The following is a 25,363-nucleotide window of genomic DNA, read 5'->3' as shown; positions in this document are numbered from 1 at the left end:
AGACATCAGCCTGCCAACAAAAGTGAGTATAGTCAAGGTTATGGTCTTCCCAGTTCCAATGTATGGCAGTGAAAGCTGGACCATAAAAAAGGCTGAGCGCCAAAGAATTGAACCCTTTCAACTATGGTGCTGGAGAAGACTCCTGTCAGTCCTAGAGGAGATCAACCCTGAATGCTCTTTAGAAGGACAGATCCTGAATTTGAAACTTAAATACTTTGGCCACCTAATGAGAAGGAAGGACTCAATGGAGAAGAGCCTAATGCTGGGAAAGGTTGAGGGCAAGAAAATGTGACGACAGAGAATGAGGTGGCTGGATGGAGTCACTGAAGCAGTAGGCATGAGCCTAAATGGACTCCAGAAGATGGTAGAGGACAGGAAGGCCTGGAGGAACATTATCCATGGGGTTGCGATGGGCTGCACACGACTTTGCAACTAACAAAAACAACAACAAATTGCTGTATCTTTATTTTATTATTTATTTATTCAACTATGTTTGACATGGTATCAAAAAACAATATATCCACAATTAGCAAAAAATAATAACCTGCAACCATATCTGTAACACGATCAAACATTTACATCTGCCTATCCCAGATCCTTGGAAAGGATTCGATAGGCAGAAAAAAATGCTAAATCCAGTCAGAATATCTGGCTGACTGTGCAATGAACCATAAGTATATAATAACAATAATAACTAAAGATATTAAATAGTGGACAGCTAAATCTGGTCAAAATGCTCTCTGGAGTAACTTCAGTATCTTCCCAAATACCTGTATATCTATTTACCTGTGTCTTATTGCATCAGTCTGTAATTGGTACTGTAATCAGACTGAGACTTATTCAGCAATACATTACAACCATTTAGACAATTCTGAATTCTGTTCATATTCAGAATTGTCCATGTTAGGCTCCAAATGTTGATCTTTCGAGTTATGATCTTCCCACAAAGAAGCTGATTTTTTTTGTTATGAGATAAACTAAAAATACTAAAACCTTTTCAGAGCCTCAAAGAAATTGGGCCTTTATGTTAATCCATTTCTTCTATATTAATATTCTTTGTTAGCCAGCACTTATGATTGTAACAGAATACTGAACCTCAGATTTTATCAGTCAATCTACTGCAGTAAGCTTATTACCCTTTCAGACCTTCATTTGCTACCGTTGCTTATTCACTCATATTTGGTATAATGCCTTTTTTTACCACCAAACTGTTTCCACTCCTAAGTTAAATAACTGTCCCAATTCTCTGTATTCTGATTGGCTGAGGCGGGCCTGATAAGCCAGCTCAGACAGCTCAGCCAATCCTCTTTTATTACTGGCTGATTGATTAAAGGGAGGGGGAGAAATTCAGTGAAAGAATGCTGTTTCACTTCTGATTGGCTTTCCCTTTCTCAAACTCCTTCCTCATTTTCAGATTACAGATGTTAGCAATATAGTTAAAGATAGCCCAAGCCTTCAAGTTACTTTTGTTATAAAAAAAAGTTATTTGCATTCAGGGGCTCACTCAGTCACCAACCCAGGGGCCGTTTCCTTGGAAAGATAGAGAATTCTTCCCCTTCCCGCCGGCCCCCTGATTGGCCATGACTAGCTACTACAACAGCGGGGCCGGTCCACCTGTGGACTTTCCTGAGGTCCTGAAATCACTTCTGGAATACCGTTTATCCTGGATAGGCACTCTGAAAGGTAGGACAAATCACCTCCACCACACGCCTCTCCGTTCCCCAGACGGTGAGAAGGAAGGGGTGAATTTCATCTTGATTTCTGTTTGAGTGCCTGACATTTGTGAATTTCCCTCGATCTTGAAAAGGGCATGTGCCACGAAACATAGTAGGCAGTTTAACAGCAATAAAGTCCAGGAGCATGTGGAGTGGGATAGGAGCTGAAGAAGATGCAAGAAAGGGGGGGGGGGAAGACTACAAAGTGCAGGATGTGGGCCTTTGCTGATCGATTTAAATTCTCAGACTTGTTATGTACTTTGAGAGCAGTTCAGATATTCTCTTTTCTATTCTCTACTCTAGTCTCTTTTCCAGAGAAACATTATTTAAAAGTGTTCTAAAAATGAATTTCTGGTGAAAAGTTGGCTCTAGAGTTACAACTTTTGAAACATTCATTTATGGAAGTTCTCGTTTTCTGATGAGGGTACAATTTTGCTCACTTCCTGCATTTCTGAATACTGGGCTACTAATACTAGTCTGAATACTTGTTTAAATTGTCACATAAGCTAGTTGTAAATTTAAGGTAATGAATTTGAAAAAGAATACTCCATAACAATGTTAACAGAAATATTGAAGGAGATTGCGCCTGTCTGCACCTCTTTTTCAATATGAGGCTAATGATATTGAATGGATATTTTATGCCATGATGAAAAGAAAGGAAATGGGCAATAGTTAGTATTGTTTAGGGATCCCTTAACACAGATTTTTTTAAAATCACTGATAAGTCTGTTTTCTTCCTTGCAGACTCTGTTCTGACTCTGTTACATGAAACCAAGTGTCTGTTCGCTGGTCAATAAATCTGAAGGAATTTATTCTATAGAATCAGATATTAAGGAAATAATGAGATCTCTAAAGGTTCAGATTTATCTAGACTATTTTGAAATTGCATTTTCAGATTCTGATGCCATTATATGCACCAATTGATGGGTACAATTTTTTGGATAGCTTAGAGGCAGCAATATATGTATTTATATATTTTATTTAAAAATAAAGGCAAGAAACAACCTAGTTCCTAATACTGTGACCCTGGACCAGAGACAGTTAACATAAATCAGATCGTTGTCCTTCTAGCAGACGCCACCAACATATAAGATTTCCTAGATACATTAAGAATCATTTGACTCAAATTCAGGTTGTCATTGATTCTATGTCTGTCTGTCTGTCTTCATTTGTATGTATACTGCCATAATTGAAAATATCTTAAAACCTGTCTTCAGTAATAAAATGGTAAAGCCAAAATGTAACATTCATTAAAACAATGTACATTTAAGATAGCATACAGCAGGGGTGTCAAACTCAATTTCATTGAGAGCCACATCAGCATTGTGGTTGCCCTCAGGAGGCCGGTTGGGTTTGGCCATGGTGGGCGTGGCCTACTGGGTGGGTGTGGCTAGAGTGCGTATGGCCTACTGGGTGGGCGTGGCCAGCTCTACATCGTTGGCATCAAGGGTGCCTATGGGGGCCTGGGCAGGAGTGGGACAGATCTGAGGGTCTCTGGCAGAAGGAGGGTCTCTGGGCCAGGGCCAAAGCAGTGGGGGCCGTTCCCTCACTGTTTCCAGGATGGCTTCGTGGGCCACATGAAACCACTTTGCGGGCCGGATCCGGCCCCCGGGCCTTGTGTTTGACATGTCTGGCATACAGTATTGCCAAACAGATGGTAGGCAAAGAACAGATACAGATTTCCAAAGACTTGTCAGAACAGCTAGATTTTGACAGCTTTCCAAAAGATGACATAAGTAGGGACTGAGGCCAACTAGATATCTTGGGGAGGGGAGGTGCATTTTACTCCAGTAGATCAGAGCAATAATGGAGAAAATTGCTTCTTTGGTCCTGTCCCCTTCATCTTTCAAACTGAGGTTAACCAGGTCATCCTCTCAAGCACAACAAATGGTATCAACAGAGGAGAACTTTTGTAGCTCAGGGTTGAAATGAGGAGTCCTTGGTGCTTTCTGAGCTTGGTTGTTTTCATGCAGATATTTCATTACCCAAATTAGATAGCATCAGTGTAATGAAATGTCTGCAAGAAAACAACCAAACTGCAAGAGTACCATGGACTCATTTCAATCCCTCACAATAAATAGTCTGGTTAAAGTAACTTGGAGGATATAAGCTATAAATATGATAATCATCACGTCATTTTTTTGTGCTGAGGATATATTAAGAGTGTAGAAATCTTATTATGATTAATTGTATTATTCTGAGCTCCAAATTTCTTTTTCAGAGAGAGTTTCATTTTGTTTACATAGGCTCTAGATAAATTTAATAAGTTATTGTTGTTGGAGGTGTTGTTACTATTGTTATCTGACAAGAAAATGTTTTCATTTGGGACTGAATATGCAATATCCAGTTGAATTTTTCAAAAATAAGGAAGCAGCTAGTGTTGGAATTAACGATCAAAAGGAATTCATATAGACTATTTTGTTCTGACTTTGACTAGTGTATTCTAGGAAACTAGTCTTTGCCTCTGTTTCTTTAGAACCTTTACTAATACCTGTTGAATTATTGAAGTAGGGTAAGAAAAGATCGATATGAATACATACACCAATCAAACTAACCCATGTGCCAAAGTAATAGTACGTCATGCTCACTTGTAACATTTAATGTTAAAAATTTCCTTAAACTGAATTGAATTCCTAGTGTCCACACAGTTTACTTGGCAGTAATGTGGAAATAGTTTGTAATTATCTTCTTATGGGATGTTTTTTCAAGTTCCCAGTCTAGTTTATCATATGAGAATTTTCTGGTGACTTGCTCTCCAAAGACTAGCCAGATCTGATCCTGATTAGCTTTTTCCCCCCAAGATCAATTACTTGATGTGACCTGTAATGTTTAATATTTAAGAGAGGATTTTGAAGAATCAAATGTCAATCAATTAATATTTCTGCAACATTTTATCAATCAGCAAAATTTGACTTCCCAAGGAAATTATATTCAAAATGGCCAATAGGGAAGACAAGAGCAATCAATGAAAGGGTAACTGGTGGGACTGCATATATGGACCCTTTTCTTTTGTATTTCACTGTTTTAACTATTTTTGAAGGTTCAGCCTCAAGGGTGTACAGCTGCCCAAGAAAGTTTTGCTGTTTGAAGGACAAGATTGTGTTTTCCCTCCCAGCCCAGTCGCTAAGTCAGTTGGACTGCCACCAGAGCATTATTTTGATGTCATCAAAGGGATATAGCATCTTCACTGGACCTATGGTCAGGCCACTTGACTGCCCTGTCCTGAACATTTCTTGCCTGAATGAATAATATACGGCATACATTTGCGAGCGTGACGCTTCCTCAACCTGCGCTCCTCCAGATTTTTGAATGGGCTCCCGTAATTGCCAGCCCGGCCACGGCTTTTGACCACTCCAGATGAGGAAATGTAGTAGAACCCAACCGGCAGGCCACAGGTTGGAGTAGCTTACTCAATCACCGCCTTCCTCTCCCTTTCACCCCGGTCTTTCCCGCGCCTCACTTTCGTTGGAAGCGGAGGCCCTCTAAGCCAGGGGTCTTCAAACTTGGCCCTTTTATGACTTGTGGACTTCAACTCCCAGAATTCCTCAGCCAGCAAAGCTGGCTGAGGAATTCTGGGAGTTGAAGTCCACAAGTCATAAAAGGGCCAAGTTTGAAGACCCCTGCTCTAAGCGTCCTGATGCCAGCTGAGGTGTGAAAGCCTTCTGCTCCTTTTCTACTTCGCCCCGCCCCAGAGTTCCTTGCAGCTCAAAAGCTCCGCCTTGCCGCTGTTTCTCCGATTGTTGGCGCGCCCTCTGGGGTCATTTGAGGTTTTAGCTCTGGAGGCGCTCGTCGCGTTTTCAACGCTAGGAGTCTCGGCGGGGCTCCTGACGCCAGCAGAGGGGAAGGGGCGGTGCCCACATCCTCGCCAAATGCTCCTCGCTCCGCGGCACGTGCCAGGCCTGCGTTCCAGCTCGTCGCGGAGTGGCTGCGGTCTCAAAGCCACTTCCCGTCTTTCGGCAGGGCCAGCCAATCACAGCACGAGCCACTTAAAGGCGGTCACGAATAATAAGTTATCTCCTGGCCGAGGGAAGTGGCGCATGCGCTCTCGTGAGCTTTGGCGGACAAACGCTAGATTTAATTATTATTATTTTTTTCCCCCTTTTCCGCGGCGTCCGCTCCGCTGGCGTCGTTTCTCGCGTCTCTCTTCCCTCTGGGCCTCCAGTGGGGCTCGAGCTCCGCCGGCCGGCCCCTGCACATCAATAGCATGTCCAGCCGTGCCGCGCCTCAGGAGGTAGCAGCGGCGGCGGAGACCGCGGGAGCCGGGCAGCAAGAACGGGGCCTGACGGGCGCCTTCCCCTTGGTGCTGAAGAAACTGATGGAAAACCCTCCGCGGGACGCACGCCTGGGTGAGGGGGGCGGGAGCGTCTCGGGGTAGACTCGGCCTCCGCAGATGGAGGGAGACGGGAGGGAGGCGGTGGAGAGCATAGGGGAATGGCGGCGGCGGCGGCTAATGCCTCAAGTTCGGACGGCTACGTCGCATCCATTTTTGCCGTGTGGCCTGGCGGGCGCCCCACGGGGTTGCTTTTCGGGCTTGCCGCGGAGCGGTTCACCGCCCGGCACCTGCAGCGCCCGTCGCTTCTTTGCGTATATCCGGGCCTGTTTTTTGAAGCTCTTGAGCGCGTGAGGCGGCGAAACCGTGAATGGTTTCTTGAAAGTAATCTGCATTTAACACAGCGGGACTTCCTTGGGATAACCGTGTACACGCAGGGGTCTTCAAACTTGGCCCTTTTATGACTTGTGGACTTCAACTCCCAGAATTCCTCAGCCAGCAAAGCTGGCTGAGGAATTCTGGGAGTTGAAGTCCACAAGTCATAAAAGGGCCAAGTTTGAAGACCCCTGCAGGGACGATCGGCCCCGAAAGGGTGCTGGAAGAACACCCTTTGCCTTCGGGGAAGCGGTTGGATTTCAGGTTCCGGATCGGGCTGTTGCACTTATCTATTGCAAAGTACAGGCGCGAAAGGCGCACACATGCATGCACGCACTGCTCTTCCCTTCCCAGTTTTGAGAAAGAGGCTCGGGAAATCGCGAGGATTTCAAAGGGTTGTTATTTATTGGTACCGAGGGGGGGGAATTAGAATGTATTTATTTTCGGCGCTTCATAACAAGCCACGCGGAGGGATTCTTGATAATTGCGTGTGGCATAACTGTCTAAAATAATTGAGATTAAAAAAAAGGTTCTGTGTTTAGTTTGGGAGGGGATTTCCTTCTGTTGTTTGAGTCTGGATGTGTAGTGTCATATACTTCTTTACCTTATCTGCCAGATGAATGCTTTTCTGACTTTTGCATGCTGTCATTACGTATTTTCTTTTTAAATGCTCTGAATTAGTCATTTTTTTACCAGTGGCATAAGAGAAGAAAGTAGTAAATTAGCTGAATTCAGCAGCAAACGTTAGTGGTGATTTAATTTCCAACACTTGGTGCCTCAGTTTGAATAATCAGATCTTTTGTTTTAAATATTCATTTATATGAACGTAGCTCTGATATCCTCTGTCTCCCCCTTCTTAAAAAAAACAGCAGCATTGTGCACTTGATATTCAGGACATAGTAGCCATGTAACTTCAAGATTTTACATATTGATTGAAGAATACAAAGCAACTGGACTTAAGACTATATATAATGTTTTGCCTTATTAGTCATTTCTGTTTTGGTATTTGAAACAAGATTACATTTTTGAAATTCATACTCTTGAATTAATTTCTTAACATCTATGGTTTATTTTGCATGTTACATTGCTATAATATTAAGAACTAAATTCTGGTGCTAAAATTGCAATAATATATTATTGCAGCAAAATTATTCTAGGATATGCAGTATTTTTTTATTGAGCCAGTCCTATATCTACATAACTAAAAATACAATTAGTTGAACACGGAGGGATAATTTTCAGGAAACAGAAAACCGACCAATTGGTTCGCATCTTTGTATTTTTACATGTCTTAAAATACTTAAAATATTTAAATACTTAAAATGCTTAGAAATGCAAATGGACATTTCATCACATATTCAGTGCATTATTATATTATTTGGGTATGAAAGGGCTATATATTAAATGAGCCATTTAAAATGTTGAAAACCTCTTCAACTTTATTTTCTGTTGTTGGTTCATATACTCAAAGGTGATTGATCAGATTTCTTCAGCAAGTTCAAACTGGCTAATCTCCATGTAGATTGTTTTGGCAGCAGTACAGAGTCTACTGCTTTTAGGGGATCAGCCATGGTCAGCTAGGTGTTACCATCTGTAGGACTGATAAATAACAAATAGTTCCAGTTCTTGGATCATCATATAAAAACTCATGGTTAAATATAGGTCTGCATAAGACTAATAGCATCATTCTGTTTTCTTCTAGACAAAGAGAAGAAGGAAAAACTTGAGGAAGATGAAGCAGCAGCTGCAAGTACAATGGCAGTTTCTGCCTCCCTCATGCCTCCCATTTGGGATAAAACTATTCCTTATGACGGGGAGTCTTTTCATCTGGAGTATATGGATCTTGATGAATTCCTGTTGGAAAATGGAATCCCTTCCAGTCCTGCTCATCTGGATCTGAATCAGAATCCCCTTCTGCCTGTGGCTGAACTGGAAGGAAAAAAACCAGCCACTCTTTCTGAAGCTACTACTCCATCTGCATCATCTTCCACAGTGGTTTTCAATCTATCAGAAACTACCAAAAATGCAGGTGTGTTAAGGGGTTAAAAAAGGATGCTGTACAAAAAAAGTTTGCCTATGTGGTGATTGGGTTATTAGTTTAATTCCAATGCAAAAATCAGAAAAGTAATTAAATGGTTAGAATGAGCAATTTGCTTGTCATGCAAAATAAAAATGGGTAGTTCAGTAATACACAATCTAATGGGTAGTTCAGTAATACACAATCTAACAACAAATAATTTCAGAGCAAGTTACAGGGCAGAAACAAATAATATTTCACTGGTTCACACTACTGATTATATTAATATTATGTAAACGAGGTGAAAGGGGTAGCACTATGTATGCTACTTTGTGCTGGAATACGTTATTTTAATTCAACTAAATGTAGAACGTAAAATGAACTATTGTGAAATTGTCTTGTTTGATTAGTACTAATATATGCTGCCTTATATGCTGTTACATTAAAGGCATTTATCACTGGGTTTCAGACTTGATGAAGGAGAGGAAAACATTTTGCCAGTTTCCTTCTCTTACTCGTGATACATTATTAAGAAAGGAATACTCAGTTTACATTTCAGTGGAAATTGCATTGTTGAAGTTATATGGAAACTAGCTAGTTAGTAGTTATAATTCACACTATACAATTTCATTTTGCAGCATGCATTCAAAATTTGTATTCAAAAATACTCATTTGGAACAATCTAGAAAAATGCTTATGCTAGGTCAAAAATATTATTTGGAAAAACTGATTTTAAAAATGTTGGAAAATATAAAGAGAAATGTACATAAAAATGCATATGAATTTACCAATAAAGTGCAGAAATGTTATGATTGTTTTTGCTCATGTTCTAATGTTTCCCATGTTATAATACGTCTGAATTCCTCTACGTTCAGTCAAATGTCCAAAGGGTATAATACCAAAATATTTCCTTATGAGTAGATAGATTATAGTTGTCCAGAATCCATTTTGACTTAAAAATTATACTTCGTTGCCTTTATTAAACAGTATTCTCACCTCATCACTTTTGTTTTCTAGACATAAAACTTATTGAATAGTAGTGCAGTTGTGAATATTCAGAGTTCTTAATAGTTTCTGCGGACCTCCTTTTTTGGTTTCATCTTTATTATTCTTTCTTTCCTGAAGAATTTCTATTGGAAGACCATTACTTTCCTCTCATCCAGAAAAAAAGCACCTCTACTGTGTAGGCTCCTAAGGTGCAAGATAAACCTTTGGGAATATGTATGAGAATAGTCCCATGCAGATGTTAATTTTTAGTTTTAATTCCTGGAATGTTTTTCTATGCCAGGTAAATTATCTGTCATCAGATTTTCACATATTTATTTGGAGAGCCATTTAAAATTGCTTTCCCCTCAATATTCTTAGTGGACATAGAGAAAATGAGAATTCTGAAAATTAATATTACTGTCTTCCTTAAAGCAAGATTAAATACAGGACTTTCCAGTGTCGCATCCTTTTTATGTGAGTGTCCTTGCTTCAGTAAAAATAATAGCTTTTATTACTGTACATTTCTTGGATTTTGCTTATGAACTTACTGTGGTAGAACTGCAGATATCCTTCAGTAATTTTTGATTATGCTTTCAGATAGCTAGAATATAGTTCGTCACAAAGCCACATATCTTTCCCTTCCTTTGATGTAAAGTATGATGCATACTTTATTGGATAGTTAGGTTTTAGGCATGAAAGTGAAAAAATGGATATTATTTCGCTTTTAATTGCCTTTCTGTTGGTTATCATAAAATTATTAATATTGTATATCTGTTATTCTTTCTAAAGCGTTAGGTACTGGTGTTGCACTACATAATAAGTTTTTATGAATAAAGGGTTCCTTTTAATGTTTGTTTTTTCATAGTTATCCTCTTCATGCTGCTTACTATTAAATTTATCTTCTTTTTTCCAGAGACCTCTCCAGATAATGAAAGATTGACTCTCAGCCCTGTTGATCCAGATTGTGTTGAGGTTGATGTGAATTTCAACCCTGACCCTGCTGATTTAGTGCTGTCCAGTGTGCCTGGAGGAGAGCTCTTTAATCCTCGAAAGCATAAGTTTGCTGAAGAGGACTTAAAACCACAGCCTATGATTTAAAAAGCCAAGAAAGTCTTTGTCCCAGACGATCAAAAGGTAATTGTGTTTGTTCTGTTATTGCTTAAATGAGTGAACATATTTCAGAAGTATTTGAAATCACGTTTGTTGTCTGCAAAGTACAATTTTAACTATGCTACTGGAGTTTCCCTCAACAATGGAGTCTTTTTAATCAGCAGATTATTTGTTCTAAAATTTGGTGGATTTAGTTTCTTGAGGAATGGCAGTTTATCATCTTCTTACTTGTCCCCATAATATAATTTAATAACATTGTTAGGATTTAATAAAGGATGCTTTGTTTCATTTGTTTCAGATTGTTGCAATCCAGACAGACAATAATTTAAAATATTTTCCAAGGCTTCCCCAGTGAAAGATAAATATTATAAACTGCAACTAGTCAGGCTGAACTTCCTGTTGTCCCTTACTTCTGAAGAATCCTTCTGAAGAATTCTTTGCCTTAGTAGCCAGTATTTTCTCCTGCAGTTCAGCTTCAAGAAAATGGGGGTGGCGGGGGTGGGGAGATGGGTCTGGGGAAAAAAATCTTCATTCCCAGAACTATAGAAGGTTTACAAATCTTGTATACAACCTGAAGCACAAAATGTAGCTATATAGTATATACAGGGAAGATTATAATGAAAAATTGCCTTATATTAATTAAGCCAAATGTGTTGATATAAAAAATGAATTGGGAAAAGGGAAATATAGGGAAGGCAACAATCCCACACACATCAAGTAAAATTAATACAGTCAGCCTAGTTAATCTAGTTGAAATTTACTTACCTACCTACTTACTTTCAAGTCTATTTTGACTCTTACCACCTACATGGGCTGAGACAGTGTGACCCAGAATCACCTCGTTGGGCTTATAACTAAGACAGGACCAGATTCCCACTTTCTAATCCAGTACTCTTAATTACTACATCAAGCTGATTCTCCACTGAGTATTACCTCCTTGAATAAGCTTTGGGGTTTCAGTGAATGTTTATTGTGGAGAAGATGGAGAAAAAGCATGTGGACTTTATGCTTAGAAATTCATAGAAGTCCATCTTGTTCCTTTTGCTTTTCTTCTTTCCATTCTAAGCAGATGTCACCAGTTTATTGAATGAATGGCTATGAAAGCCAACCTTTTGAGGGAAGTGACTGTTCCTTTCCCAAATTAAGGACTATTCAATTTGTTATGTCTAGGTTTTACCAGCAGTAGAGATTAATTATAAATTAAATTCACCTTCCTAAAGATCCTTGATGGAATTGAAAGGCAAGAGCTAGTTTGGTGTTGTGATTACAGCGCTGGCTTGGAAACCAGAGATGTAAGTTCTAGTCTCATTTTAGGAATGAAAGCCATCTTGGGTGACGTTGGGCCAGTCTTTCTCTTTCTCAGCCCAATCCACCTCACTGGGTTGTTGGTATGAGAAAAATAGGAGGAAGAAAGTGCATGGGAAATGTTTGCTGCCTTGAGTTACATAAAGCAATAAAGGTGAGATAAAAATCAAATAATGGCACAATCTGATTTTTATCAGTTCAGTTCATCTGATTTATAAATTGATTTTAAGAGCACTGTGATGCCATAACAAAATTCTCATGTAGATGAACAAAAGATTGCCATTAGGTGAAAGGTAGTCAGAAAATTTAAAATTTTAATTGAAAAATCGGTGTGGTTTTTTACCTGATTAGTTCTACTCAACAGTAGTATCTTTAGTCAGTTCCTACTACATTGCTTCCAGTATCTGTTACATCATAATATTCTGGACTACATTTCTGAGTAATCTCTATATGTAGCCCTCTTCACTTCATTGTGGTAGCCTAATCTGAAGGTTACTGGAGCATGGTTAACAATGATTGTGGGCAGTAGGTTGCAGACAAGCACTCCAGTCATATTTGGTCATAAGAAAAATCAGATAATAGGTCAAGAATCAATGAAATATCCTCTAAATACTAAACTATCAATCTGATTATTTCCACATAGGATGAAAAATATTGGACAAGGCGGAAGAAAAATAACGTGGCAGCCAAGCGATCTCGGGATGCTCGGCGCCTAAAAGAGAATCAGATCACAATCCGAGCTGCTTTTCTGGAGAAGGAGAACACAGCCTTGAGGACCGAAGTTGCAGAACTACGGAAGGAAGTGGGAAAATGCAAGAACATTGTCTCTAAATATGAGAGCAGATATGGATCCTTGTAAGCAAACTCTTTCCCTTACTGTATTTAGTCATGTGAATTGTTCAGCTTTCTATAGAGACTTACAGAAATAATAAGGCACTTTTGTTATCGCTTAATCAAGTTCCACTTCTGCTAACATAACATGATCAGATTTGATTTTTGTGTTGCGGTATGTCACTTTTTAATATTTTTGAACAATAACACATTTATAGAACTTGACATTTGTAATAAGAAAGGCTAATTTGATGAATCAAGCTTCTCTGGGTTTCCTAAATTGATTCTGGTACTGGAAAGAAAATACTTAATGCAAAAGTTATTTTATTTTGCTTTATAACATATTGTATAATGTGGAATAAATGATGCGTGAAAACTGTTCCCTTATTCATTAACAAAAGTATAAAGCAATCTGAAATAATGAACACAATTTCTAATACTGTATTGAGGAAAGTATATACTGCTTTTTCCCGAAAGTAAGACCTACACTGAAAATAAGCCCTGGCTTGATTTTTTGGGGTGGGCCCAATATAAGCCCTACCCCAAAAATAAGGCCTAGTTTTGGGCTGAGGCACAAGCCTAAAAATCAAGCAGGGGTGGGGGTGGAGCTTCCCCACAGACCCCACACCCACTTACCAGGCCTCCCATGAATTGACACCTGCCTCTCCTCACCAATCCCCTTCTGTGGCAACCCCCGGCCTACTGTCCTACCCACCTATACTAACTGTTGAATAGAAAACTTAAGGTTATAAATTATATCAATAATGGAGAATGGTTACTTGTATAATTTTACTATTATACAGATAGTCCTCAACTTACAACAGATCGTTTAGTGACCATTCAAAGTTACAGCAGCACTGGAAAAAGTTACTTATGACCATTTTTCACACTTAGACCATTGCAGCACCACCATGGTTATGTGATTTACCCTCGGATGCTTAACAACTAACTCGTATTTATGACATTTGCAGTGTTCTGGGGTCATGTGATCAGCTTTTGCAACCTTCTGAAAGTCAATGGGAAAACAAGGTTCATTTAACCATGTTACTAATTTTAACAACTATAGTGATTCACTTAACAACTATGGCAAGAAAAGTCGTAAAATGGGGCAAACTTCACTTAACAAATTTCTCATTTAGCAACATAAAGTTTGGCTCAATTGTGGTCGTAAATTGAGGACTACCTGTACAGCAAATTTAGATATAAGTGTATTTATTAAAAAATGACTCTTTACATTAGAGTTTCTCTTTATAAACGGTTTCAAAGAGAGAAGGAAGCTAAATGTTTGAATTGGCTTTTAGGCCCGGGTACAGCACGGAGATGGCATTGGTCGCGCTGGTGAATGATCTCTGGCGGGCTCGGGATAGGGGTTGTTCCTCTGTCCTAGTCCTATTAGACCTCTCAGCGGCTTTCGATACCATCGACCATGGTATCTTACTGTGGCGTCTCAGGGGGTTGGGAGTGGGAGGCACCGTTTTACGGTGGTTCTCCTACCTACTGGGATGTTCGCAGTCGGTGTTGGCAGGAGGGCAGAGGTCGACCTCGAGGCTTCTCGTTTGTGGAGTTCCTCAGGGGTCGGTCCTCTTGCCTCTCCTGTTCAACATCTATATGAAGCCACTGGGTGAGATCATTCGTGGTTTTGGGGTTGGGTATCATCAATATGCTGATGATACCCAGCGTTTCATCTCTACCCCAAACCACCCCAGTGATGCCCTCGATGTGATGTCCCGTTGCCTGGAGGCGGTTCGGGTCTGGATGGGGAGGAACAGGCTTCGGCTCAATCCCGACAAGACTAAGTGGTTGTACGTGCCGGCATCTCGGGAAATTCAGATTATTCCATCTCTAATTATGGGGGGTGAGATATTACCCCCAGTAGATAGAGCTCGCACCTTGGATGTCCTCCTAGATTCACAGTTCTCCTTGGAAGATCATATAGGAGCTGTGACTAGGGGGGCCTTCACCCAGGTTCGCCTGGTGCGCCAGTTGCGGCCCTATCTGGACCGGGATGCCTTGCGTACGGTCACTCATGCGCTCGTGACCTCTCGTTTAGACTACTGCAATGCTCTCTACATGGGGCTGCCCTTGAGGACTACTCGGAGGCTTCAGCTGGTGCAGAATGCGGTCGCGCGAGTGGTGGTGGGGGCTTCCCGATACTCCCATGTAATACCTCTACTCTGCGAGCTGCATTGGCTTCCGGTTGCCCTCCGGGTGAGATTCAAGGTGCTGGTAATGACCTATAAAGCCCTAAATGGCATGGGTCCGGACTACCTACGGGAGCACCTGCTGCCGGCATCAACTTCCCTTCGTCCAGTGCGCTCCCACAGAGAGGGCCTCCTCAGGGTGCCGTCGGTCAAAGAGTGTCGACTGGTGGCCCCCAGGGGGAGGGCGTTCTCTGTGGGCCCGCCAGACCATTGGAACCGTTTACCGGTTGAGCTCCGGATGGCTCCTGACCTTCGCTCCTTCTGCTGTGACCTAAAAACTTACTTATTTGAACAAGCTGGCCTGGTCTGATGGGAGTGGGGTATTTTAATATTAATTTTATTATTTTTATTGTATTGCCCTGTACACCGCCCTGAGTCCTTCGGGAGAAGGGCGGTATAGAAATTAAATTATTATTATTATTATAATGAAAGATAATGTTTGAGTTATTACCTTTATTTTAGAATGCCAATGGTTATCTTCTGCTGTACACATTATTTTTCAATCTGTCTTTTTCATAGAAAAATCAACAACTGTCATATAAATAGCTAGACCTAGTGTCAGATATGGATCAACAATTATTTTAAACTTTGATATTGTTCCTCAGTGGAGATGAAAGGTGCTCTGATTTTGTGCGATTAATGAGAAATTTGTTAGAATTGTTCTTTTTTATTATTACCTTGTTCTTGGTACAGTTGGCTGCTCTTCAGTGTTAGTTTAAAATTCCTTCAATAACTGAAAAGATACTTTAAAATAATAGGCGACATCACTGAAAGTGTAATGTAACAAAGGTACTGTCTTAAAAATAGTCATATTTTTGCTTTGCTTTGTTTAAAGTGACTTATCCGATTCCGAGTGATGCATCTTTAAAGACTCTTAAAATCACAAAGAAACTAAAAACTACACATGAAACCACCTGCCATCAAAGTGAACAGTGAGACATCTGAGGTATTCTACACAAACATCTGATGACTCTGCTTCTCTGCAAGTATCTCCTTGAACTACATAAGGGCTGAGCCTGATGAAGAGACTAAGGTCTCTAGTTTTACGCTTTGTACTGCTCTTTTCCTTGCTGTGGCAATTTGCAGTACATTGTTTATTTCTTTTCAACCAATGTGGTATTTGCGATTCAGAATATAGTGTGGACAAGCTGTAGTTTTGCAAGGTAATTCTTAGGAGGAAAGAACAAGTTTTAACTGAAAATCACTTCAGCTAAATAAAAAAGTTAAAAATTCCGTTTTATTCTGGAAAAAAGGGTATTGATAATTGCTTCCAAGCATTGTTAAGTAATAATACTGTTGAAACAGAAAATATAAGAAATGGACCAGAATACCGTATATCCAATATCAATATCCAATTCAATATCCAATCAGTGAAACAACCAAGCAGCTTAAAATGGACTGCATATTATCAAATGTTGGCAGCTGTTTTTGTCATTCATAAACGTTGCCATTAGGGCTTCTTTCACTCATGAGGGCCACACTGATCTGAAACTGGGCTGCTCCCGTGTCCTGCGGGTCTGTGGACTTTGAGAAACTGAGCTGATTAACTGTTACTCCTGTTGTGGAGCAAGAGGGAACCCTGCAATAACGGTTTGTGGTGTTTCTTTGCATGGTGGTGGTGGGAAGGAGAGACAGCAAGATTTCCATTGTTGGATCTCACGCTGTGGAAATTCTTCCCTACTGCTCCCAATCTCCAGGTTTTTTTCCCCCAGGGGCAATATTACTGTTCCTCTGGTTGATAGGGGTAGTGGGCTGTCTGCCATTTTTTGTGCCCTTCCACTATTCATCCTGAGGAATGCAGGTCTACTTCATGGTGGTTAGAGCAGAGATTTCAGGAATGCTACTCGGGATAGGGTAGGAGAGATGAGACAGGTTTGTGAAAGCATCCCAAGATTTCTAAGTTAACATTTTTACTTCCTGACATCCGATGACACTCTGGTGAGATTACTGTGATGATAAGCTGATGCATTTTCACAGTATGCTCTTTGTAATAAAACGTAGTGTAGTTTGTCCTTGTTTTTCTAAACGTACTTTTAACTGTAGCTATTTAATAAGAAACAAGAATTATAATTAATAAAGGTCAGATTATGTAAGATGCAATAATATTAGTCCACATTTTCTCTATTTTACATGGAGATGGAGAGAACTCAGTGTCTCATTTTCTTTATTTCAGTGAATCATTTAGTTTGTACTAGCCCCTCAAAGGAGGGGTAGTTTTCTGGCTTTCTGAATTGAAAATAATAATAATAATAATGGAATTATTTGTCATCTTTCTTTACATTTCCTAGAGAATTTGTGAACTTTCATAAAAGTTTAATTTAGAATTATAATATCACAGAGAATAATGAAATATAATTCTGATACATGCCTGGGAAGTTTTAGAAATAGTTGATGAACCACATAGCAAAGGTCAAATGATGTTATGAGAATTACAATTCTGGAAATTAGAATTGTAATCTACATTAAATTGTAGTGTGTCAAAATAATACATATTTGGATGTATCTATTAATGATTAATATTCAGTTAGCGTTATTTTAAAAGCATATAAGAGATGAATATTGCTGTTTCTGACATACTTCAAAATGTAAAGTAAAAGCTTACTCAGCCTGAGCCCACCTCCTCGCAATTTCATGAATATATCCACAGTTTTCATGGTAGCAATACAGTATATTTTCTCAGCTTCTCAGGCTAGCTGATAGACTTGGTATTTTTTGGTAATTTCCAGTCCTGACACTAATAATAATAATAAGTTGGAAGGGATCTTGGAGGTCATCTAGTCCAACCCCCTGCTCCTGCTATCCAGGTCAACCAAGGTAGGCTAGACCTTGCCTTTCCTAAAATGCAGTTTTGATTGTTTCTAATTATGGTAGTAAGCAAATAAAGATGCTATTTCAAATTCTATGAATGTGGACTGTACAAATTGAGAAAATTGGTATCAATGAGAAAAAATGATCATAATATCAATCTTATCTAATGCTTGTCTAAAGACTGTGCTGCAAATTCTTATAACTTGCGTTTGGTGCCAGATTTCTAGTAACTTTACTATAACTTTACTACTATGATACAAATACAGCTTATAATAATCTATGTGTTAGATATTCATTAAATTTTCTGGCCATAATTTGTGAAGATTTTATTAATAAACAGCATAATACAATCTAGCAAAGATTGTAGGAATATGTCAAGTGACATTGTATATATTTATGTAACTAAAAATCTTCAGTAGCAGAAATACTATTAATTATTTATGGCCTGCATATATAAGTCTTCAGTAGTGTAACATACTATATTTGAATACCATGCTATAAAATTATCTATACAGCAGGAAAATTGCAGTATTTGACTTGCTTGTTAGTTGCTTGGAAGCCTTATAATCACTTTATATTTAAGTACAAAACTATGTGAAATTATATCACAGTTTCTGAATTTTGTTAGAAATGACATTGTCCTAATTCAATCCAACTCCCAACTCAAGAACAAATTTAGGAAAATTAAGAGAAATTAAATTAAGAGAAAATGTATAGATTACAAGCATAAGTAGGCTGACTATTTTTTGTAACTCTTCATCTTGGTGATTCCATTGTGGCAGAGAAATATATTCTTAATTTGCCCTAATTCTTAGTATTATGTATCCAAATAAGTAATGCAAAATGAAGGCAGGACAGTAGATGTAAAAATTCTCCTGTTCTTTATAAACTGGTATGATCTACAGTAAACAAACGGAAAAGTTTATGAGCAACAATGAGTTTTGTATGGGTATTCAGGTTTTATGCACCTGCGACTGAATAGCCACACGTTATGAAATTTCTTCTAAGAACTGGGGTGAAAAATTCATGAAATAATACAGGAATCTAAGTGATTTTAAGGGCATTCTAGACAAGATTGCAAAACATTTGTTAAGCAAATTTGAATGAAAAATTCACCAAATAGAGAGAAAAGTCTATTTTACTTGTTTGGTAGGAAATGTGTATTTTAGAGTTTGCCATGCCTGTCATGCATTATCTTTTTTCCTCAGCTTTCCTTAAGATTTTAAATGAAAGATTGTAAGAAAAAAAAACATTTAAAAACTCCTGGACAATGTATGTCATAGGGTTCTTTCTATGTGAAATATTGCCATTACAGATAAAAAAATTTGCGCTCTTTGTTAAATACAGTACCAGCTACCAAATATTTGAGTTCCTTGTCAAAAGAGGTATAGTGATACTGGGAATTTTAGCCATCTTATTTAGCCAGTTTAACCATTGCTTTCCTTTTGGTTTTTTACATTTAGTATCCATTTTAAAACAATATTTTACCATTTTGTCTATATCGTTTTAATAACCAGATACATAACAGTAATTCAATACCATCAACCATAACTCATAACAGTGGAGAATAACATATCCCTTTTTAATTTTATGCATATACCTATTTTAACATATTTTTAAAATTATAAATAGTCTTAAATAATTGATTTGAGTAGGCATAGCATAGTATTTTTTTAAAAAAAATATTGAATATTTGTGTGAACCATCTACTTTGGTTAGGCTTAAAGCAGATTTTGCAGTCCTCTGTGATCTCTGTACAGATTTTGTGTAAAATTTTGATTGAGTCTCTCAGATGGTATAATTCATTCAAAATGTAGTTGAGACATTTATGTTGTAAATTCTGAAGCTTCTCGAAGCTTTAATATTTAATCTATGCTATCTTTGTTTGCCATTTTCTATGATTGGAAAAAATCAGAGAAATCTGTGGCTTTTTAAAAATATATATTTATTGGCATTTTTCCATGTCCTTTTTGAGCTATATTGTATTGTGCTGCCTGGAATAATCAAGTATTTTAGATGTAGAGAGTGGAAGAGATTGAGCAGAAAAGCTTGCAAATATATTACAAAAATGTTAGAAAATTATTCTTTGAATAACCAAAAGTACCTGATGTGGCTCTCTAATATTCATAATACTTTGCTTTGGGTACTTTGCTTGTTTTTGATACAAAATACAAAAAAGGAGCCTTGATGGAGCAGTGGGCTAATGCCTCCTTAAGTAACACCAGCTGCCTGCAGTTAGTGCAGGTTCGCATCCCACCAGGCTCAAGGTTGACTCAGCCTTCCATCCTTCCGAGGTAGGTAAAATGAGGACCCAGATTGTTGGGGGCAATTAAGCTGACTTTGTAATAATGCCACTTGGGGGGGGGGTGAAAGCCCTAATAAGCAGGCATATACATAGAATGAAGGCTACTGCTAAGCTTGTAAGCCGCCCTGAGTCTTCGGAGAAGGGCGGGATATAAATGGAATTTTTTTAAAAAAATCCCCAAATGTTGTTGTTGTTAGCTGCGAAGTCGTGTCCGACCCATCGCGACCCTATGGACAACGTTCCTCCAGGCCTTCCTGTCCTCTACCATCTTCTGGAGTCCATTTAAGCTCACGGCTACTGCTTCAGTGACTCCATCCAGCCACCTCATTCTCTGTTGTACCCTTCTTCTATTGCCCTCAATCTTTCCCAGCATTAGGCTCTTCTCCAGTGAGTCCTTCCTTCTCATTAGGTAGCCAAAGTATTTGAGTTTTAGCTTCAGGATCTGGTCTTCTAAAGGGTTGATCTCCTCTAGGTCTGACCGGTTTGATCACCTTGCAGTCCAAGGGACTCGCAGGAGTCTTCTCTGGCACCATAGTTCAAAGGCCTCAATTCTTTGGCGCTCAGCCTTTTTTATGGTCCAACTTTCACTGCCATACATTGCAACTGGGAAGACCATAGCCTTGACTATACGCACTTTTGTTGACAGGGTGATGTCTCTGCTTTTTAGTGTGCTGTCTAGGTTTGCCATGGCTTTCCTCCCCAGGAGCAAACGTCTTTTAATTTCTTGGCTGCAGTCCCCATCTGCAGTGATCTTGGAGCCCAGGTAAATAAAATCTGTCACTACCTCCATTTCTTCCCCATCTATTTGCCAGGAATTGAGAGGGCCAGATGCCATGATCTTGGTTTTCTTAATGTTAAGTTTCAACCCAAGTTTTGCACTCTCCTTCTTCACCCGCAACACAAGGCTCTTTAGTTCTTCTTCACTTTCTGCCATTAGAGTGGTATCATCTGCATATCTTAGGTTGTTGATATTTCTTCCAGCAATCTTAATATTACGTTCAAATTAATCAAATCAACTCATTTGCACTTTAACTGTTCTTTTCTTTAATACACAAGTGAAATGTATTTTTATCCAACTCCTTTACAGTTTTTATTACAGTATAGTACAGTCTTTGACTTATAACCATTCATTTAGCAATCATTTAAAATTGCAACAGGGCTAAAAAAAGTGATTTACGAAAGGTCCCTGCACTTAACTCTTGGTCCTTTTGGTCATGTGATTGCAGTCCAGGTATTTGGTAACTGGCTCACTCTTGGTGGCATCCCACAGTCATATGATCACCATTTACATCTTTCTCAGCTGACTTCTGATAAGCAAAGTCAAGGGGGAAGCCATCAGGGAAGGTCACAAGTCATGGTCATAAAAAGGTCAAAAAACGTTATAAAATCAGGTGCAGTCATGTGATGCCTCACTTAATGAGTGTATCACTTAAATGATGAATTTTCTGGTCCCTGTTCTAGTCATAAGTCAAAGACTACTATAGTTATATAAGCAGTTTGCCGAAAGTAGAAAGTAGAAAAGAGATACAAAATTACTTGTTAGCTCTGCATCCATAACTATCATAACTATCAATCAAACATTTATCAAATGTTTGATTGTTGGCAAAGCAACAGTAAAACAGGTCTGCATCTGTGGACATAGAAGCTTCTGGAATTCCCCATACAGGTAAACCTTGACTTATGACCACAATTAGAATCTTGGTCATTGAGTACAACTGTCATTAAGCATGACAGTTTTGCTCAATGACTGAGATGCTAGCATTCCTGGTTGCAGTTGTTAATCTTCAGAGTCCCAGGTAAGGAATGTGGGGTGCCTCAGAGGAGTGAGGGAAGCTCTGGGAGGCCCAGGCAAATTATGAGTTGGGGTGTGTGTGCCGCAATGTGGCACTGAGCTGCAGCCATCCAGGGAAGCCTCACTGCTCACCTGGCCCACAAACTCAGTCAAAGCTGCTGAGATTTGGGAAGCCTTATTTCCCATATAGTTGATCACTGCGTGCAAAGCACCTCACTAACCTTTGCCATTTATCTCCAACTGCTGACAGGTGTGCCCATCCTATGTGAAGTGCAGCCTTCTCATAGAGGCTGCCTTGTGCTGTTCTCCGAGCTAGCCCTGTTCTTGTGACCCTTTGGAAGCCCTCCTCCGAAACCTTCTGCAGTGAGGCTGAAAATCCTCTGTGCCAAAATCCAGGCAGGATTCTCATCCAAGAAGCTCTTTGGGGTTGGCGTTGCACTGGGGAAAAAAAAAAGCTAAAGCACTTTTTCCCAGCACAAAGTCAGTTCCAGCCTCATCTAGGAGCACTTGGGATTTGCTTTGCACTAAGAAAAAGAAAACAAAAATCACCTTTTTTGTCTTACTGTATTCACAGCTCAAAGTTGCAAAGAGTTCTGGGCAGGATTGGGGCTGGCTTTGAGCTGCAGACAAAGAAAAAGCTTCTCTTTCTTTTTTGCAGCATAAAATCAGCCCCATATGGCCCAGCAGTGAGGCCAGGCATGCCTCATGAGAAGTGGGAGCAAGAAGACGGTGGTTAAGATCAACTGAGGCAGTGAAACAGAGGGTGATAGTGAGCCTTAAAAGGGCATAGATGGGAGAGATATAAGAGGTTGCTAGCCCCTGCAGTTGTAAGTGTGGCTGCACTGCAAAAGACCCAAATTTTGATCTCATGACCACGGGAGCACTTTGACAGTTATAATTTCAGGCATGGGTCACATGCCTCGTCATTCAGCACCATTTTAATTTTAAATGGTCACTGAAGAAATGCTGTTAACCTGCAGATAATTTGAGGACCACCTGTAGTATCTAAAAATATCAAACATGATGAAGCCAAATGCAGTTATGAGATTGCTGAAATTAATAAAATTTCAGGTAATTTTATTGGGATAGGTGATCACGGCCTAACTGACTTTGCAGTGAGTGGACATCTTTCATATTTTTTCTGCCTCCTTCCCTTTACAATAAATATGCATCATACAAATTATAAGTGTGTCTGTAGTCATAGGTAAAACAAACAATGGATAAGAATGAGACCATAGATATATTAGCATGCTATAGTCATTATTAGGAATCTAATTTTATTAGTTTGGATTCATTTATGGCTTTTGATGTGACAATTTAAAATCTTGATCATATTTCTTGTGAACATTTAGAATCCAATAACAAAGAAGGACATACTATTTCCTTCCATGTTTGGTCCATTAGGTATATCTTTATCGCTATGGGGTTTTATTAATTATGAATTTGATCTAGTTTCATAAATAAATGAATCTGAAAGTAAGGTGGCTTTATTTTATTATTTTATCATTTAATTTTATTTTGGCTGAACTGGGATCATTTACTTCTGCTTTGGAACCTCAATTGAAAAAATGCTTAATAGATTTCAGAATAGCAAAAAATGTTTGAATGCTATATTAATGTCAGAACTATGGTGGTTAATTAACATTATTGGAATATTTCATTTTTATTACAAATATGTAAATACACTTTAATATAAAATCTCAGTCCTCATGGAGTAATAGGTGCTTCCATTACGATCTTTACAAACTTGTTTAATAAGTTTTAATGTAGCATGGCTTAAGGTGATTTTTTTTCCCACATTAAATATCAAAACAAAATTAAATGTTGAGTTTTGGATTGTAATGTTCTATTAAAACATTTAATTAAATTTCTAGGGTTAAGAATTGTGATGAAAGTTATTTCTTTGATTACTGAATTTATTCATAGTAATACAGTACTTAAAGCAAACTCATTTGAGCAACAAGGGTTCTGCTAACGTAGTTTTGTCACACAGTAAAACTTATTGACAAAATTATATAGTGATTTTAAAAACAAAGGACCTCTGTATTTTGCCTTAATTTGCACCTTTCATCAATATACAGCAAATTACCGTTTATTATTTCATGACTTAAACTCCTAACATTTTAACTATCAGAAATTGGACATGCTTCACATTTTGTGCACTTATATTCCTGTTCTAATCACATTTTAATAAATGGAAAATTTGCCTGATTTTTTATGGCAGAATAGTGTTTCAAAATGCTTTACCAGCTAATTGACTATTTTGAAAACTTGGGCAAAAAATATTATAGATTTGAAAAAAAAATTATAGATTTGCACTACATTAGTATTTTGTACTGGAAACAGTTGCAGGTAAACTCCATGGTTTGAAAGAACAATAGAGGTATAGAAGTTTTTAAAGAAACTTCAGAATATCACAATGTTGCAAGTAATCAGCTATCTCTAATGTAATAACATGAAATGTATGCATTGTGGGTATAGGATGTTATTTTTTTACTTCAGTTTAAATTCTTCCTGTTTTCTAATAGAATAAACAATTTTAGTCCCCTGTATCATTAGGGGGAAATTTGACAAACTATAAAATTGAATACTTTTTATATTAAAAGTGTGTACTTGTGTTGCTGTATACTTTCAACATCTTTTGCATTTCTCTTTAGTATGTCTAGTTTGTAGTGAGTGAAGACCAATTTCTGTATATATACACACACATATATGTATATATATATATTTATATTTTTACATGCGTATGTAAACATTGAATTCTGAATAAAAGCACCATAACAAGATTATTACCATTAAAAATCTGAGATAAATTATATCTTGCTATATTTGTTATTTCTGCAAATACTCTAATCCTATTTTTTTAAACAAAATATGCAAAAGCTTAATGAATGGCAAGTGAAAAAGCTTAAAGCACAGGTAGGCAGCCTGATACCGTTCAGGTAGTACAATTCTCATAATTCATAACAGTATACATAGAGATTTGGATTGTAGAAATGTTTAATTATGTAGAAAATATAGATTGCCTACCTCTGATTTAAACTGTTCTGGAAAGGAAGTAACATTTCAGTGATCAAATTCTACATGGTATCCATTTTTATTTCAGTTTCTTTTTTAAAGGATGCAATTAAGATTATGAACTCTGAGTGTGAAACAGGGCTGGATTTTCTGAATATATTAAAGTCTCTGCTAAAGTGTTTTTGTAATGTTTTGTTTAAAATATGTTTTGATTGTATTGAATTGTTAGTATATTTTTCTTTCTGAAAAAGAAATAAACATATATTCTACTAAATTGAAATATTGTGACTACCAATATATTGTATACCTAATCCACTAGCTAAACATAATGTTCTGATCTGTTGCTAGAATTTCAAGTAGGCTATGATACACATGGAGATTTTAGTCATTCTTCCTTTCTTCACATTTATATAGCATGAGTACAGAAGAAACATAAAACATAATAACTGCTACTTCCAGGAATTAAAAAAAAATCCATACTCTCCTTGAAACATGTTGGCAGCACAGATGTAAAATGCTCTAGTTTATGCCCCTCTCTCAAGTGGTCAACTGTTAATTAAGAATACTGAAATATTTCATATTTTAGTCATCTTTTAAAACAATGTAGAAAACAGTAAATATTATGTAAG

At 38.3% G+C, this 25,363-nt stretch overlaps 1 protein-coding gene across 1 annotated transcript; it reads left to right on the top strand.

Annotated features, from left to right (window-relative positions):
* Positions 1-1,464: 1,464 nt before the first annotated feature.
* On the top strand, positions 1,465-25,123 carry TEF (TEF transcription factor, PAR bZIP family member). The gene is given in 6 exon segments (XM_083366776.1): positions 1,465-1,683; positions 8,063-8,389; positions 10,278-10,459; positions 10,463-10,498; positions 12,423-12,634; positions 15,647-25,123. Coding segments are annotated over 6 exon segments (882 nt in total). The 5' UTR covers positions 1,465-1,580; the 3' UTR covers positions 15,669-25,123.
* The last annotated feature ends 240 nt before the right edge of the window (positions 25,124-25,363 follow it).

Source organism: Vipera ursinii (genome assembly GCF_947247035.1).
Source record: "Vipera ursinii genome assembly, chromosome: 6".
Classification (NCBI taxonomy): domain Eukaryota; kingdom Metazoa; phylum Chordata; class Lepidosauria; order Squamata; family Viperidae; genus Vipera; species Vipera ursinii.
Note: the sequence above shows the minus strand (reverse complement) of the source record. Positions and strands in the feature narration are given on the sequence as shown.